The sequence below is a fragment of the Phacochoerus africanus genome, chromosome 5 (genome assembly GCF_016906955.1).
Source record: "Phacochoerus africanus isolate WHEZ1 chromosome 5, ROS_Pafr_v1, whole genome shotgun sequence".
Lineage (NCBI taxonomy): Eukaryota > Metazoa > Chordata > Mammalia > Artiodactyla > Suidae > Phacochoerus > Phacochoerus africanus.
The window spans coordinates 106014948-106030549 of NC_062548.1; the positions used below are offsets into that span (position 1 = coordinate 106014948).

Genomic DNA, 15602 nt, shown 5'->3' on the forward strand with positions numbered 1-15602 from the left:
TTTTCTGTCATGTCTATTGGCGTGAAATATTTTTCCCCACCCTTTCACTTTCAATCTATATGTATCTTTTGTCCTAAGGTGAGTTTCTTGTAGGCAGCATATTGAAGGTGTTTGCCTTTTTATCCACTCAGCCACTCTGTGTCTTTTGATTGGGGCGTTCAGTCCATTGACATTTAAGGTGATAATTGATAGATGATTATTTATTGCCATTTTGAACCTCGTGTTCCAGTTGATTCTATGGTTCTCCATTCTTCCTTTCTTTTTTTTTGGTTGGATGGTCTCCTGTTATTATCTGCTTGAGTGTTTTTTTTTTTTTTTCATTTTTTGCAAATGCAATATTTGGTTTTGGCTTGTGGTTGCCCTGCTTTTTAAGTATGCTAACCCCTTCCCATAATTGTGTGTTTTAGCCTGATGGTGCTGTAATTTCAAACACTAAATTACTATATTAAAATTAAGAGAAACATACAAACAAACAAAAAGGGTTATTTACTTCCTAACATCCCTTGCCCACATTTTATGGTTTTGATGACTCTTTTTTATTTTTTTCTTTTTAATTTTATTTTGTTTGAAGCATGTTCATGATTAAATCTGTATGCTGGCTTATTTGAGTGACTGCTCTCTGATTGTGGTTTCGGTTCTTGCTCGGCTTTTCAGTACTCCAACTTACTGCTACAGTCTTCTCTGCATCTGGAGATTCCTCTAGTTCGTTTGATCTTTCCCCCGAGTAGGTTACTTTCCAGGGTGCGGGATCCCTTTCTCCTCCTCAGTTCCCTTTCGGGAGCGCCCATCCCGCTCGGATTCACCTTCTCTCACTCTCCTCTTTTCTCCCGTTCTGCCCAGTAATGTCACGAACTTCTTGCCGTTATTGGAGTTTAGGTTCCTCTGCCAGCGATTGGTTGCTGTTCCGTGCGAGTCATTTATTCTGTAGATGTGCTTTTTTTGTTGTGTTTGTGGGAGAGGGCGAGCGTGTCCCCCTACTCCTCCGCCATCTTGTCCTCCACTCTGTATGATCTTTTTAATATATATTTGGATGCAGTTTGCTAATATTTTGTTTAGGATTTTTGCATCTATGTTTATCAGTGATGTTGGCCTATAATTTTCTTTTTTTGTGGTATCTTTTTCTGGTTTTGGTATCAGGGTGATGGTGGCTTCATAGATGAACTTGGGAGTGTTCCTTCCTCTGCAGTTTTTTGGAAGAGTTTCAGAAGAGGTGTTAACTCTTCCCTGAATGTTTGATAGAATTCACCTGTGAGGCCATCAGGTCCTGGACTTCTGTTTTTTGGAAGTTTTTTAATCACATTTTCAGTTTCAGTGCTCGTGACTGTTCTGTTCATCTTTTCTATTTCATCTTAGTTTAGTCTCGGAAGGTTGTACTTTTCTAAGAATTTGTCCATTTCTTCTAGGTTGTCCATTTTATTGACATATAGCTGCTTATAGCAGTCTCTTAGGATCCTTTGTATTTTTGTGATGTCTGTTGTAACTTCTTTTTCATTTCTAATTTTATTCATTTGAACCTTCTCCCTTTTTTTCTTGATAAGTCTGGTTAAAGGTTATCAATTTTGTTGATCTTTTCAAAGAACCAGCTTTTGGTTTCACTGATCTTCTTTATTGTTTTTTTGTCTCTATGTCATTAATTTCTGCTCTAATCTCTATGATTTCTTTCCTTCTACTAATTTTGGACTTTGTTCTTCCTTCTCTGGATGTTTAAGGTGTAAGTTTGGTTATTTGAGTCTTTTCTTCTTTCCTGAGATAAGATTGTATTGCTATAAACTTCCCTCTCAGAATTGCTTTTGTGGTGTCCCATAGGTTATGGATTGTTGTATCTTCATTGTCCTTTGTCTCTAAGTATCTTTTGATTTCCTCTTTGATTTCTTTCAGTGATCTCTTGGTTGTTTAGTTACATATTGTTTAGTTTCCAGGAGTTTGTGTTTTTTGCTGGTTTTTTTTTTTTCCTTGTCTATTTCTGCATTGTGGTCAGAGAAAATATTTGAAATAATTTCAATTTTTTCAAAATTTACCAAGGCTTGTTCTTTGGCCCAAGATGTGATCTATCCTGGAGAATGTTCCATGTGCACTTGAGAAGGAATGTATATTGTATTGCTTTGGGATGGAAAGTTCTATAAATATCAGTTGTCTATCTGCTCTAGTGTTCCATTTAAGGCCTGTGTTTCCTTGTTGATTTTCTGTCTGGATGATCTGTCCACTGGTGTAAGTAGAGTGTTAAAGTCCCTCACCACTCTTGTGTTGCTGTCGATTTCTCCTTTTATGGCTGTTAGCAGTTGCCTTATATATTGTGTTGCTCCTATGTTGGGTGCATATATATTTACAATTGTTGTATCTTCTTCTCAGATTGATCATTATGTAATGTCCTTTATCTCTTGTGACCTTCTTTATTTTAAAATCTATTTTGAGAGTTTCTGTTGTGGCTCAGTGGTAGCAACTCCAACTAGTATCCATGAGGATGCAGGTTCAATCCCTGGCCTTGCTCAGTGGGTTAAAGATCCACCTGTGAGATGTGGTGTTGCTTGCAGATTCGGCTCGGATCTGGTGTTCTGTGGCTGTGGCCTAGGCCAGCAGCTATAGCTCTGATTTGACCCCTAGTCTGGTAACTTCCATATGCCATGGGTATAGCCCTAAAAAGGCCCCCCCCCCAAAAAAAATCAATTTTGTCTGATATGATTATTGCTACCCACTTTTCTCTTATTTCCATTTGCATGTAATACTTTCTTTCATCCCCTCACTTTTAAGTCCATATGTGTCCTTAGATCTGAAGTGGATCTCTTGTAAACAGCATGTATATGGGTCTTGTTTTTGTATCCATTCAGCCAATGTATGTCTTTTAGTTGGAGCATTTAATCTATTTACATTCAATTTGATTATGAATAAGTATGTACTTATTGCCATTTTCTTAATTTTGGATTGTTATTTTGGGTCTTAGTTCTTCCCTTCCTTCCTCTTTTGTTGTCTTCTTTTGTGATTTGCTGACCATCTTTAGTGTTATGTTTGGATTGTTTTTTCTTTTTTATGTGTGTGTCCATTATAGTTTTTTGATTTGTGGTTCCTGCTGTATTTTGATATAGCCATTTATATGTGTGCAGAATTGTTTCTGGTTGCTGGTCTCTTAATTTCAAATGCATTTTCAATGTTCTGCATTTGTTCTCTCCTCTTCTCATGCCTGCTAGTTTTGATATCATATTTGTCAGTGGGTGAATTCCTGCTTTTATGTTATCTTTGCCTTTACCAGTGAGCTTTTTCATTTGTAATTTTGTTTCTAATTGTGGCTTTTACTTTTCTGCTTAGAGAAGCTGCTTTAGTAGTTGTTGTAGAGCTGGTTTGAATGTCCTGAATTCTCTTAGCTTTTGTTTGTCTGAAAAGCTTTTGATCTCTCTATCAGATCTGAATGAGAGCTTTGCTGGGTAGAGTTCTTGGTTCTAGGTTCCTCCTCTTCATCACTTCAAATAGATCTTGCCACTCCCTTCTGGTTTGTAGTTTCTGCTGAAAAATCAGTTTTTATCCTTATGGGGATTCCCTTGTATGTTATTTGTTGCTTTTCCCTTGTGGCTTTTAGTATTTTTTCCTTTTATTTAATTTTTGTTAATTTGATTAATATGTGTCTCACTGTGTTTCTCCTTGGGTTTATCCTAGTATGGGATTCTCTGTGCTTCCTCAACTTGAGTGTTTCCTTTCCTATATATTGGGGAAATTTTTGGCTATAATCTCTTCAAATATTTTCTCTGACCCTTTCTCTTCTCCCTCTGGAACCCCTGTGATGTGAATGTTGGTATGTTTAATGTTGTCCCAGAGGCCTCTTAGACTCTCCTCAGTTCTTTTCGTTCTTTTTTCTTTACTCTTTTTGGTGGCAGTGATTTCCACCACTCTGTCTTCCACCTCATTTATTCATTCTTTTGCTTCAGTTATTCTGCTATTGATTCCTTCTAGTGTATTTTTCATTTCAGATATTGTGCTAGCCGTCTAGTTTGCTTGCTTTTTATATCTTCTACCTCTTTATTAAACATTTCCTTTAACATCTCAATTTGTGTCTCCATTTTTTTCCCAATATCTTGGATCATCTTTACTATCAACACTTGAATTCTTTTTCAGGTAGATTGCCTACCTCCTCATCATTTAGTTGTTTTTGTATGTTTTTGTCTTGTTCCTTTGTCTGAAAGCTACTTCTTTGTTGTCTCATAATGTCTCCTCTTCTGTTTATCATCCCCTTGACAGCAGGTATGTAGATACAGTCCTGGAGTTCTCAGGAGTCATAGCAGTTCACATGTAACCAGAGCAAGTGATGGGAGTAGCAGTATCACTCTACCTCTCCTGGAACTGGGTGGCTGTTAGGGGTGGGGTCTATTAGGAAAGTGGCAATGATTCACAGTTCATAGGATTGCTTTTGTAGAATGCTGGGGCAGCAGTGGCTTTTGTGACCCCTGCTGCTAACATGTAGCTCTCAGGATTTTCCTGTAGCTGGTAATGTCAGCAGCTGCTCCTTTGCCAGGGAGCTCTCTGTAGCTGTAGGGGCAGGCATCATTCTGCATTCACTCTCCTCATTTGGCCACTCTAGGGATTTCTCTCTCTGTAGCCCCAAGTGAGCAGCTGTTGCTAACAGTCTCTCTCTGTAGCTGCAGGATGTGTACTTCTGGCAGTTCCCTCCCTCCCCCCCACCTGGCTGCTGGCAGGAGTGCTCTCTCTAACTGCCATGGATCAGAATGTGGACAAATGGGCCTCCCAGTTGTGCATTTCCTGGTCAGGTAGTTTGCGGCTAGCTCCCTTCAGAGAATGTGCACTGGCGGCCCTCTCACAACTCCCCTGGTGTGGAACAGATGCTGCTAGTGCAAGAGCCACCAGCAGGAACTGAGGAGCTTATGTTGTTTCCCCAGGTTATTACTCCTATTTTGAGTTCTCCATAGCCCTAAGGGCAGGGCTGCTCCCCAGCTGTTGCTAGGCAACCTCTGCTGCTAAATGACTCCTAGAGCTGAAGCAGTGTCCTACAGCCTGAGAGCGAGTGCTGGGAACAAGGCTCTGGCAATGGATCCCGCCCATTCCCTCCAGTCCCCCCAAACAATGGCACCTAGCCTCTTAGCCCAGCTGGGTTGCCTCGGCTTTCACCCTCAGGTGTTGTCTCCCTATACTCTAGTCCCTCCAGGCTGTTTCTGTGTGGCCAACCTCAGTTTTTTCCCGCATAGCCAGCCCCAGCTCTCTCTTTGAGGCTGATATCTAAGGCCAGAATTTTAATTCCCAACACTTGCTGGCACTGGCATTTGGCTGTCAGTTGCCGTAGTACTGACTGCTTGTGGAGGACTGTTTGTGTTTTAACTGCTTCACACCGATTGCTGTGTTCTCCTCCAGAACTCTAAAGCTCCTCCTCTGTCCTGGCTGACCTCCTCGCTGGTGGGGGAACTTCCCAGGGTGCAAGCACTTTTCCTCTTTCCAGGTCCCATCTTGCTTCTTTTCTCTTGTTTCTTCTTTCTTTTGTCCTATACAGTTTCCTGAAGTTTTTCATGCACTATCATAATACTGAGGTCTTTTGTCAGTGCTTAGCAAGTTTTCTGTGCAAGTAGTTCCACATGTAGGTGCATTCTCAATGAATTTGTGGGAGTAGGTAAGTCTCACATCCTACTACTCTGCTATCTTCCTCCAGACCCCACAAATTGTTAATGTTTTGCTTCATTTCCTTTATTATTTGCTTTGTATGCATGTATATACTTTTTCCCTGAATCTTTTGAGGGTAAATAACAGATATGATGCTCTTTATTTTTTTATTTTATTTTATTTTATTTATTTTTTCGTCTTTTTGCCTTTTCTAGGGCCTCTTCCCGCGGCATATGGAGGTTCCCAGGCTAGGGGTTGAATCAGAGCTGTAGCTGCTGGCCTACACCACAGCCACAGCAATGCGGGATCTGAGCCGCATCTGCAACCTACACCACAGCTAACGGCAACGTGGGATCCTTAACCCATTGAGCAAGGCCAGGGGTCGAACCCTCAACCTCCTGATTCCTAGTCGGATTTGTTAACCACTTTGCCACAGCAGGAACTCCATGATGCTCTTTAACCTCTAATATTTCAGTAAGTATTTTCTACAAACAAGGATATCCTCTTACATAACAACAGGACGTCATCAAAATGAAAATGCTTAACACTGATACAATACTGCTATTTAATCCACAGTCTATATTTCTAATTTTGTCAGTTATTTCAATAACGTCCTTTATTGCTATTTTTTAAGTGGTCTAAGATCCAACCAAGGATTACTTACTACATTCAGTCATTATTGTGTCTTTAGTCTCTTTTGATCTGGAAATATTTGCCAGCCTTTATTTTTCTTTTAAGATTTACATTTTTAAAGAGTTTGGACCAATTATTCTGTAGAATGCCCCTCCATTTGGGTTTGTCTAATTTAGTTTCCACATGATTAATTTTACATTATGCATTTTTGGTTAGAAAACCACAGAAACAATGTTGAGTCCTTCCCAGTGCATCATTATCAGGCAGCACCTGATGTTGGTTTGTTCCATTATTGGCGGTATTAACTTTTTTTTTTGGCTGTACCTGCAACATGCAACAGTTCCTGGGGCAAGGATTGAACTCAAGCCACAGCAGTGACAACCCCAGATCCTTAACCTGCTGAACTACCAGGGAACTCTTAGATTATTTGGTTAAGATGATGACTACATTTCTCCTCTGTGAAGTTACTGTTTATTCCCTTCGTGGTTAGTAAGTCAATTGTGGAGAGAGATTTGAGACTATTTAAATGTCCCCCACCCCCCCAGAAAAAGAAAAAAGGAGTTCTCTGGTAGCTCAGTGGGTTAAGGATACAGCATTACCACTATTGTGGCTCTGGTTACTGCTATGGTTCAGCTACAGTCCCTGGCCTGGAAGCTTACTCATGCCATGGATGTGGCCAAAAAGAAAAAAGAAATAAATACCCTGTAATATCCTCGGAATTTCACCCATTAGTTTTAGCATTTACTGCCCCTTGAAAATAACATCTTTTTTTAGGGTCTGCCCTAAAAAATGCCAAGCATTTTTATGCATGTGGATAGGTGCTCCTTCCTCCCATGCCCAACCCCACCCAGCTTTATTCCATGATAGCCTTCCATACATTCAGTGGGGTTGAACTCATGGAAACCCTAAGGCTACTACTTTTGCTTTCTTCCTAAAGCCTGGGCAGTTCTCAGCTGCCCTTCTTGCTCTCTTTTCCTTGGACTGCCACCCCAGGTCCTCTTAGCCCTTCCAAAAATAAAAAGTGTTTGCCTTTCAAGGAGTTAGAATCTCTAACCCCTGTTACTACTTCTACAGCAGAAAAGGCAAATGAATTTTTTTTTTTTTTTTGCTTCTTCCGCTGAAGTCTCAGTCCTTCATGGATGATGGTAATCATCAAGGAATTCAGGTATTAGCCATTTGTTCTGCTATTTGGGAAGATATGCTCCCAAACATTATCTGACTTAATCTTCCAACATCCTGAGAAGTAAGGTTAAGAGCATAGACTTGTATCTTACTGACCTGGGTTCAGCTCCCCAGGCCCTCATAAAATCAGTTACATTCAAGTTTTTGTCTTTACTGTACCTGATTCCTTATCTATAAAATAGGATTATTTAGGAGATTAAATAAGACAATACAAATCCACAGCATAATGCCTGGCTTTTAAGTGTAGATTTGTGATTCTCATTAAAATGTCTGACTCAAAAGTTTGTGTTCTTTCTGTACATCATACCAGCTGTCAATTCCTATTTCCCTCATTCTATGAAATAATTCAACAGGAAAATCTCTTTGGTTTCTCTTTTGAAATTACAGAGTTTCTTTTAAGAATTATGACTATATCTAAGCCATAGGCTTTCTAATTTCAAGCTCAGAGATGCCCAAGTTCAGAAAACACCTCTGAGAACTCTTTTCTGAGGATTTGAGATTGGGAAACCTGGCTTTGCCACTGGCTTCTGAATGACACTGGGCTGATCACTTAGCATCTCCATGTCTCCCTTTCCCTGTAAAACAAAGACTTCGGTTGATTCAATTCTGTCTTCACTTTTATGAAATTAAATGATGTTCCCTAGCTCAATTTTTTTATTTTTATTTTTTCTATTACGGTTGATTTACAGTGTTCTCTCAATTCCTAGCTCAAGTTTTAAAACTTTTTCTAGTTAAAAAGAATAGTAGGGAGTTCCCGTCGTGGCGCAGTGGTTAACGAATCCGACTAGGAACCATGAGGTTGCGGGTTCAGTCCCTGCCCTTGCTCAGTGGGTTAACGATCCGGCGTTGCCGTGAGCTGTGGTGTAGGTTGCAGACACGGCTCGGATCTGGGGTTGCTGTGGCTCTGGCGTAGGCCGGTGGCTACAGCTCCGATTCAACCCCTAGCCTGGGAACCTCCATATGCCGCGGGAGCGGCCCAAGAAATAGCAACAACAACAACAAAAAGACAAAAGACAAAAAAAAAAAAAGAATAGTAGGAACTCCCACTGTGGTGCAGCAGGATCCGTAGCATCTTGGGGGTTCTGGGACATGGGTTCGATCCCCAGCCCAGCACAGTGGGTTGAGGATCCGGCATTGACTACAGCTATGGCTTAGTTCATAGCTGTGACTTAGATCTGATCCCTGGCCTGGGAGCTCCATATGCCTCGGGCAGCCAAAAAATAAAAATAAAAAAATAAAAGAATCAGTTCTTTTAAAAATGTAATTAGTAAAAACCTGCCAAGCTAAAAAAATTTTTTTAATGATTTTCATTTCTCTTTTTTTTCAGTTAGCCGATTCTGTCTTCTTTTTGAAAAGTCTGGCTATTTGGAATCTTGGTAAATAAAAATGACTCCTGCCCTGCCTTCCACGCCCACACCCAACCATAGCCTTGCTTACATAGCCTTTTTCTTCCTTCCTTTCATTTTTTTACCAACATAGGTTCACTCTGCCAGAACAACATTGCTTAGAAACCGCTTTTCCGCATCTTCAACCTTTTCAGTATAGCATAGGAAGCTTCCCTTACTTGATACCAACTACAGTTATTTTGCTCCAGTTACACTCTGTTTCAGATGATGAGCCACTAGAAAGACTTCGAAGGAAAGGGCAGCCATCTTTGGAAAGACAGTCTCCCCAAGCACATGCTGTTTATTTTTAAAAGAGCTGAGGCTGGGAGTTCCCGTCATGGCTCAGTGGTTAACGAATCTGACTAGGAACCGTGAGGTTGCAGGTTCCATCCCTGGCCTCACTCAGTGGGTTAAGGATCTGACATTGCCATGAGCTGTGGTGTAGGTCACAGGTGCAGCTCAGATCCAGCGTTGCTGTGGCTCTGGCATAGGCCAGTGGCTACAGCTCCAATTAAACCTCTAGCCTGGGAAGCTCCATATGCCGAAAGTACGGCCCTAGAAAAGACAAAAAAAGGGGGCAGGGCCCTGAGGCTTATAGCACAACCAAGGAACTGTATCTTTTACTAGATTTCAGATGAATTAGAAGATTGTAAGGAGTTTCCATTGTGGCATTGCGGAAATGAATCTGACTAATATCCATGAGGATGCAGGTTTGATCCCTGGCCTCGCTTAAGTGGGTTAAGGATCCAGCATTGCTGTGAGCTTCGGTGTAGGTTGCAGACGCGGCTGAGATCTGGTGTGGCTGTGGCCATCGGCTACAGCTCCAATTTGACCCCTAGCCTGGGAACCTCAGGATGCCATGGGTGTGGCCCTTAAAAAGACAAAAAAAAAAAAAAAGATTGTATACCCTTACCTGAGGGAATATGCATAGATATCAGGGGTGTTGGTAAAGCCATTAAAATCACTTTTCAGGGAAGAGTCATAATTTTTATGATTTTCTCAAAGGAACCTAAGGATTGAAAGTCACTGTTGGAGTTCCCATCGTGGCGCAGTGGTTAACGAATCCGACTAGGAACCATGAGGTTGCAGGTTCGGTCCCTGCCCTTGCTCAGTGGGTTAACGATCCGGCGTTGCCGTGAGCTGTGGTGTAGGTTGCAGACGCAGCTTGGATCCCGCGTTGCTGTGGCTCTGGTGTAGGCTGGCAGCTACAGCTCCAATTAGACCCCTAGCCTGGGAAACTCCATATGTCACGGGAGCGGCCCAAGAAATGGCAAAAAAAAAAAAAAGAGTTACTGTTGTAAAGATGCTGCCAAAAGCTGTGGTCTCTCTGCACTGATTTTCATAGTTACTGTTACCTGGACTTTCACTGAACCTCATTCACAAGTTATTTGAATCCAGAAGGGTTTCTAAAAAATATTTGACTTCAAATCTTGTTTCTAGAACTTAAAGTGTCAATGAATGTGTGAAAGATACAGATGTGGAAGGACAGAGGAAAGTTAAAAGTTGCCTCACTGGGCCTTTCCATCAAGGATGGGTGTCTGCTCTTTGGTTCACTGTTCAAGCATAAAGTACTTCTAGTGAGCCTATATTTTCTGAGAGACTGAAGGAAAAAAGTTCATCTCAGTACATTAAATATGAACACCTGGGGGAGGAGGGAGTTTTCGCTTTTGTCTCTTTTTACTTTTAGGACTGCACCTGTGGCATATGGAAGTTCTCAGACTAAGGGTCAAATTGGAGCTGCAGCTGCTGGCCTACACCACAGCCACAGCAATGCCAGATCCAAGCCAAGTCTGCGACCTACACCGCAGCTCATGGCAACGCTGGATCCTTAACTCACCGAGCGAGGCCAGGGATTGAGCCCGCATCCTCATGGATCCTCATCGTGTTCATTACTGCTGAGCCACAACAGGAACTCCTGGGCGTCTGTTATTAAGTCAAATCAAGATGCTCATCTAGTTCCCGGGCATATTTTCTTGAGTAAGGTATAATCATCTTTGATTTTTACCTTCTTTCAGGGGTCAGCAAATCGGTCATCAAAACAATGTCCATCATGGATTTTGAAAAGGTTAATCTTGAATTGATCGAGGCCTTATTAGAGTGGATTGTGGACGGAAAGCACTCCTACCCTCCAGGTAACTGCAGCCAGTCATCATTTACAGATGAGATGGGAAGGGAGCCTCCGTCCTGAGATGGTGGGGACTGTGGGGACAGCCTCCCTTCCTGGAGCCCTTGCCCCCACCCCCCGCCTTTTCACTCCCAGTTGTATGTATAGGTGCTTATTGGGGTTTTTAGGGGGAAATTCTACCTTTTACTTTTTGAGGAAATTTTACCCACTGAGCCATATGTTATGTTATGTTAGCAATACAAAGTCCACAAGGAAGAAAACTGAAAAGAATGCCCAGGTGTCCACGTATTCAACACTCGGTTCTGGCTAAATGAGAGTCTGGTGATGAATGTCTGAATCACATGAAGACTCTGCACGTGGAGTTCACAGGGCGGTAGGGTTGGGAGAGTCTGATAAACTTCTCTGTTCTGCTACTCCAGAGCTCGTAACCTTGGATAAAGTCCTTGTCCTTTCCATGCCTCAGGCTCTTTGCTTGTGAAACAACGACAGTAATAAATCCTCTATTTTGAGGATTAGAAGAAACCGTATATAAAGTGCTTAGCAGCATCCTGGCATAGAGTTAATGCCCAGTATACACTCCCCCTGACAATGATATTATAGTTGTTCTGTGTATTTGTCATCATTATTGTTATCACTGTTAATACTACTGTTAGGTTCCTGAGCAACCCCTGTCTTCCTGTCCCAGAGGCCTTTTCCCCTCACTTGCGGTCTTTTATCCCCAGAATGAATGCCCCAGATCTTCTCCTAACTGAACCCTTCACATCACGTCTTCTCTGACTACCCTATCTGTTGTCTTAACCCCACCCTGCCCCACCCCACACTCTAACATAACGTTCAAAAATGGCTTTCATTTTCATCATAGCACTTAATACTATCCAAAATTTTAGTTCTGCTGCTGGCGGTCTCCTTCAATAGAATGTGAGCTTTTTAAGAATAAGGGTTTCTTGTGCACCACTATATTCCTTAGACTCTAGAACAGTGCCTGGAGTATTTAGAGATGGAATAAGTGTTTGTTTGCATGAATAGATGCAGCCAGTATTGGGTGATCATTAAGTGGAATCATAGATCAGAAAATTATGTTATGTGCTCAAGAGAAATGGGAATGACTGCCCTCTTCTGCTTAGATTTTAATCATTATGTGGTCTTTTTAAAGAAACATGTGAGCCACATATTGAAGTGCTTTGTTTCCTGTTCCTTGGCAAGTAGCCGGTGTTGGCTAATGCATCATCACTGATTGAATGTCTCATTTCATCCCAAAGGAAAATACTATTGATTGAAAAAAATCAAGTGTAATAGCCAAAAAGAAATGTTACCTGAATTCAAAGCACAGTAACTGTAGTGATTAGGCACTTGATGATATATTTGTGAATATTAACGGTATCTCTGATCCAGATGCTCCATAATGCTGTGGGGCATCCAAGAAAGAAAAAAAAATTGCCAAGCTATGAGAGCAGATCACATCAGAAGGCACGTAAAAATACAAATGTTTTTCCATCCATATATTTTACTTTTTTTTTTTTTTTTTTTTTTTTGCTTTTTAGGGCTGCTCCTGCAGCATATGGAGGTTCCAGGCAGGGGTCAAATCAGAGCTACAGCTGCCGGCCCACACCACAGCCACATCAGATCCAAGCCGCATCTGCAACCTACACCACAGCTCACAGAAATGCCAGATCCTTAACCCACTGAGCAAGGCCAGGGATTGAACCCGCAAGCTCATAGTTCCCAGTCAGATTCATTTCTGCTGTGTCACAACGGAACTCCTATTTTACCATTTTTAAATTTTATAGTACTTTAGTAGAGAGAAATATGGAGTATGTAATGGAAAGAGCATGGCTCTGGTACCAGAAACCCCACGTTTGTGTTCGTACTACACTCTTACTAGTTCTGTGACCTGACTGTGTTACTGAGTCACCCTAATGGTACTGATCATCCTCTCAATGGGTGGTTACAAGGATTTCATGAGATAATGTATGTACACATTCATTGTAAACTGTGAAGTATTAAAATCAGCCCTGAAAGATATGTCGGGAGTTCTGTGATGGCCCAGCGGGATTAGGCCCCTGTGTTATCACCACTGTGGCTCTGGTTGCTGCTGTGCGGCACAGGTTCGATCCCTGGCCCAGGAACTTTCACATTCTGCTCATGTGGCAAAAAGAAAAAAATTCAAAAACAAAACAAAGAGAGAGAAAGAGAGAGAGAGGATGTGAAATAAATGTTGCAACTCTCACTTAAAAAAAAAAAGAAAGGCATCTTTTGTCCTTCTTCAGATTTCAATTTTTTTTTCTTTTCTTTCTTAGCTGCCCCACAGCATTATGGAGTTTCTGGGCCAGGGATCAGATCCAAGCCTCAGTTGTGACCTGTGCCATGGCTGCAGCAATGCCAAATCCTTTAACCCCCTATCCCAGGCTGGGGATCAAACCTGCATCCTGGCACTGCAGAGACTGCCACCAATCCCACTGACCAACAGCAGGAACTCCTCTCAGAGTTCAATTTTTTATAATATAATTTAGTTTCCTTATTTATTTAGTGGGGAGAATAATTGTGATAAATAATTGGTCATGAATTCCTTGTGGGCAGATCTTTCTTTTGTGTACCTAGCACAGAGCTGACAAAGACTCCCAATATTTGTGGGATTAAAGGAGGGTCTAGTGAGAACTATGTCAATTTCCTCCCTGAATCAAGCACAAAAGGAGGTGGCTATCGCTGAGTGATTGCTCTTTGCACAAAAATATACTGTAATCAGTTATCATTGATTATTTTCTTTAACATAAAATTTTAAAGACCACAAACCATTATTATGGCATGGTTAGTTAACGTATTGCCTTTTCAATACATAGATGAATTTGATTTAACACACATATCTCTTTGGCTGGCCAATTATAGTTTCTTTTTCTCATTTCCAATAAAATGTTTATGACTTTATTTATTAATAGAAGAGTTTTCCTGACTTATAAGATTAGAAGGATCCCTTTCTACAGAAACAGAATGTCACTGGCCAGCACACGGAAGAAGTATGTTTAAAGAGCTTTGCTAATGATTCTTATATGACATGAGGCATTATATTTTTCTACACATCACATTTTTTTCTGTCGTAGAAATATGTAATTCCTCACTCATTTCAGTTATTAAGTCAGAACATATATTTGAAGAGTTTCCTATCTATTTAATTCCCTGGGAATTTTGCAAAAAAGGAAAATTGACAGTAAAAAAAAATAACAAATTATTACATTTTTCACTTAAAATTATAACCTTTATTAGTTTTTTTCTTTTTTGCATCTATCAGATTGATTCTTTTTATATACCCAGGTGCTATACTTGTATTTTTACCGGGACTAGCGGAAATCAAAATGCTTTATGAACAGCTGCAGTCTAATTCTCTTTTTAACAACAGACGTAGTAATCGGTAAGTTAATTGCTTTCTATATCTTTAATCATCTGTTTCAGTTATATAAGTAACCAGAAAGGTCTCTTTGATGGTCAGCACTCTCTTTAAACCCTGGTGTCACCCCTCATGAATATGTTTGTTTATGCCAGCTAGGACCAGCCTAAGCACTTTGTTCCACGAAATCAACCATTTCCATCCCATTTAAAAAAAAAAAAAAAGTTTCTCTTTACATAGTGTGGTGACTCAGCAAAATTACATATGTGCAGTTAACCTTGGAACAACATGGGTTTGACCTGTGCAGGTCCACTTATACACAGATGCTTTTCAGTGGTAAATGCTATAGTATTACGTAGGCCATGGGTGCAGAACCACAGATACACAGGGCCACATTCACAAAGGGCTGACTATACATTGCACATGGATTTTTGACTGCACAGAGGATTGGCCCTCCCTAATCCCCATATTGTTTGAGGGTCAGTTAATTTCAGTTTCCAAATACAGGGGATTGGAGAAGCCAGTGTTAATAACAGAGAAATGTTATCATTTCAAGAGAAATAATTTCCAATGGTTCCTATACCAGTAGTAAAACACACTGAGTATGTCTTCATATCTAAAGGGACAACTACGTGGCAGGTGAATTACCCTCTAGAAATGTAAGAATGAAGTTTCTTAGCATACATAATTTCTCTCTTCTTTCTTTGGATTTAAAGGTAGAAAAAAAAAAAAAAAGATTCTTTGCTGGCTCGTGTGCTCCAGGCTTGTTACTTGTAGAGTACCAACTATTTAGTCTTCCTGATTATTTACCACTGAATTACACTCTAGTTTTTCCCAAGCTGATGCAGGTTTTTTAGTTCATAGAACTGAGTAAATATTTTGTGAGGATTGGAAAGAACCTTCCCATTTAGCAGACCTGGGCTTTGAGAACAGGTTGTGGAAAAGCTGCTGCTTTGGGGAGTCATATTGTTAATTTTAATAGATATTCATGCATTACAACCCAATTTCAGTGTTTTGTGCTAGAACACTAAATGTGTTTTTATTTTCTTTCAGATGTGTTGTTCACCCACTTCATTCATCTTTATCCAGTGAAGAGCAGCAGGCTGTGTTTGTAAAACCTCCTGTGGGTGTAACTAAGATTATAATTTCCACCAACATTGCTGAGACATCCATAACCATCGATGATGTCGTCTATGTCATCGATTCTGGGAAAATGAAAGAAAAGAGGTATTCTCTTTTGGTGACTTAAGAGAGGGGCTAAAGATGCCCCATTTGATGCAACACAGCTATTAAAGGCTAATGCTAT

The 15602-nt window shown here is 40.7% G+C and overlaps 1 protein-coding gene across 4 annotated transcripts in view; it reads left to right on the forward strand.

The window, feature by feature from the left end:
• The window catches only part of DHX57 (DExH-box helicase 57), a 72325-nt gene that overhangs the window by 36425 nt on the left and 20298 nt on the right, over nucleotides 1–15602 (forward strand). For all 4 annotated transcript variants that reach the window (XM_047782240.1, XM_047782242.1, XM_047782239.1 and 1 more), the window contains 3 exons: nucleotides 10808–10924; nucleotides 14224–14320; nucleotides 15350–15523. In XM_047782240.1, coding sequence (XP_047638196.1) covers nucleotides 10808–10924; nucleotides 14224–14320; nucleotides 15350–15523 — 388 coding nt within the window. The remainder of the gene's footprint in view (nucleotides 1–10807; nucleotides 10925–14223; nucleotides 14321–15349; nucleotides 15524–15602) is intronic.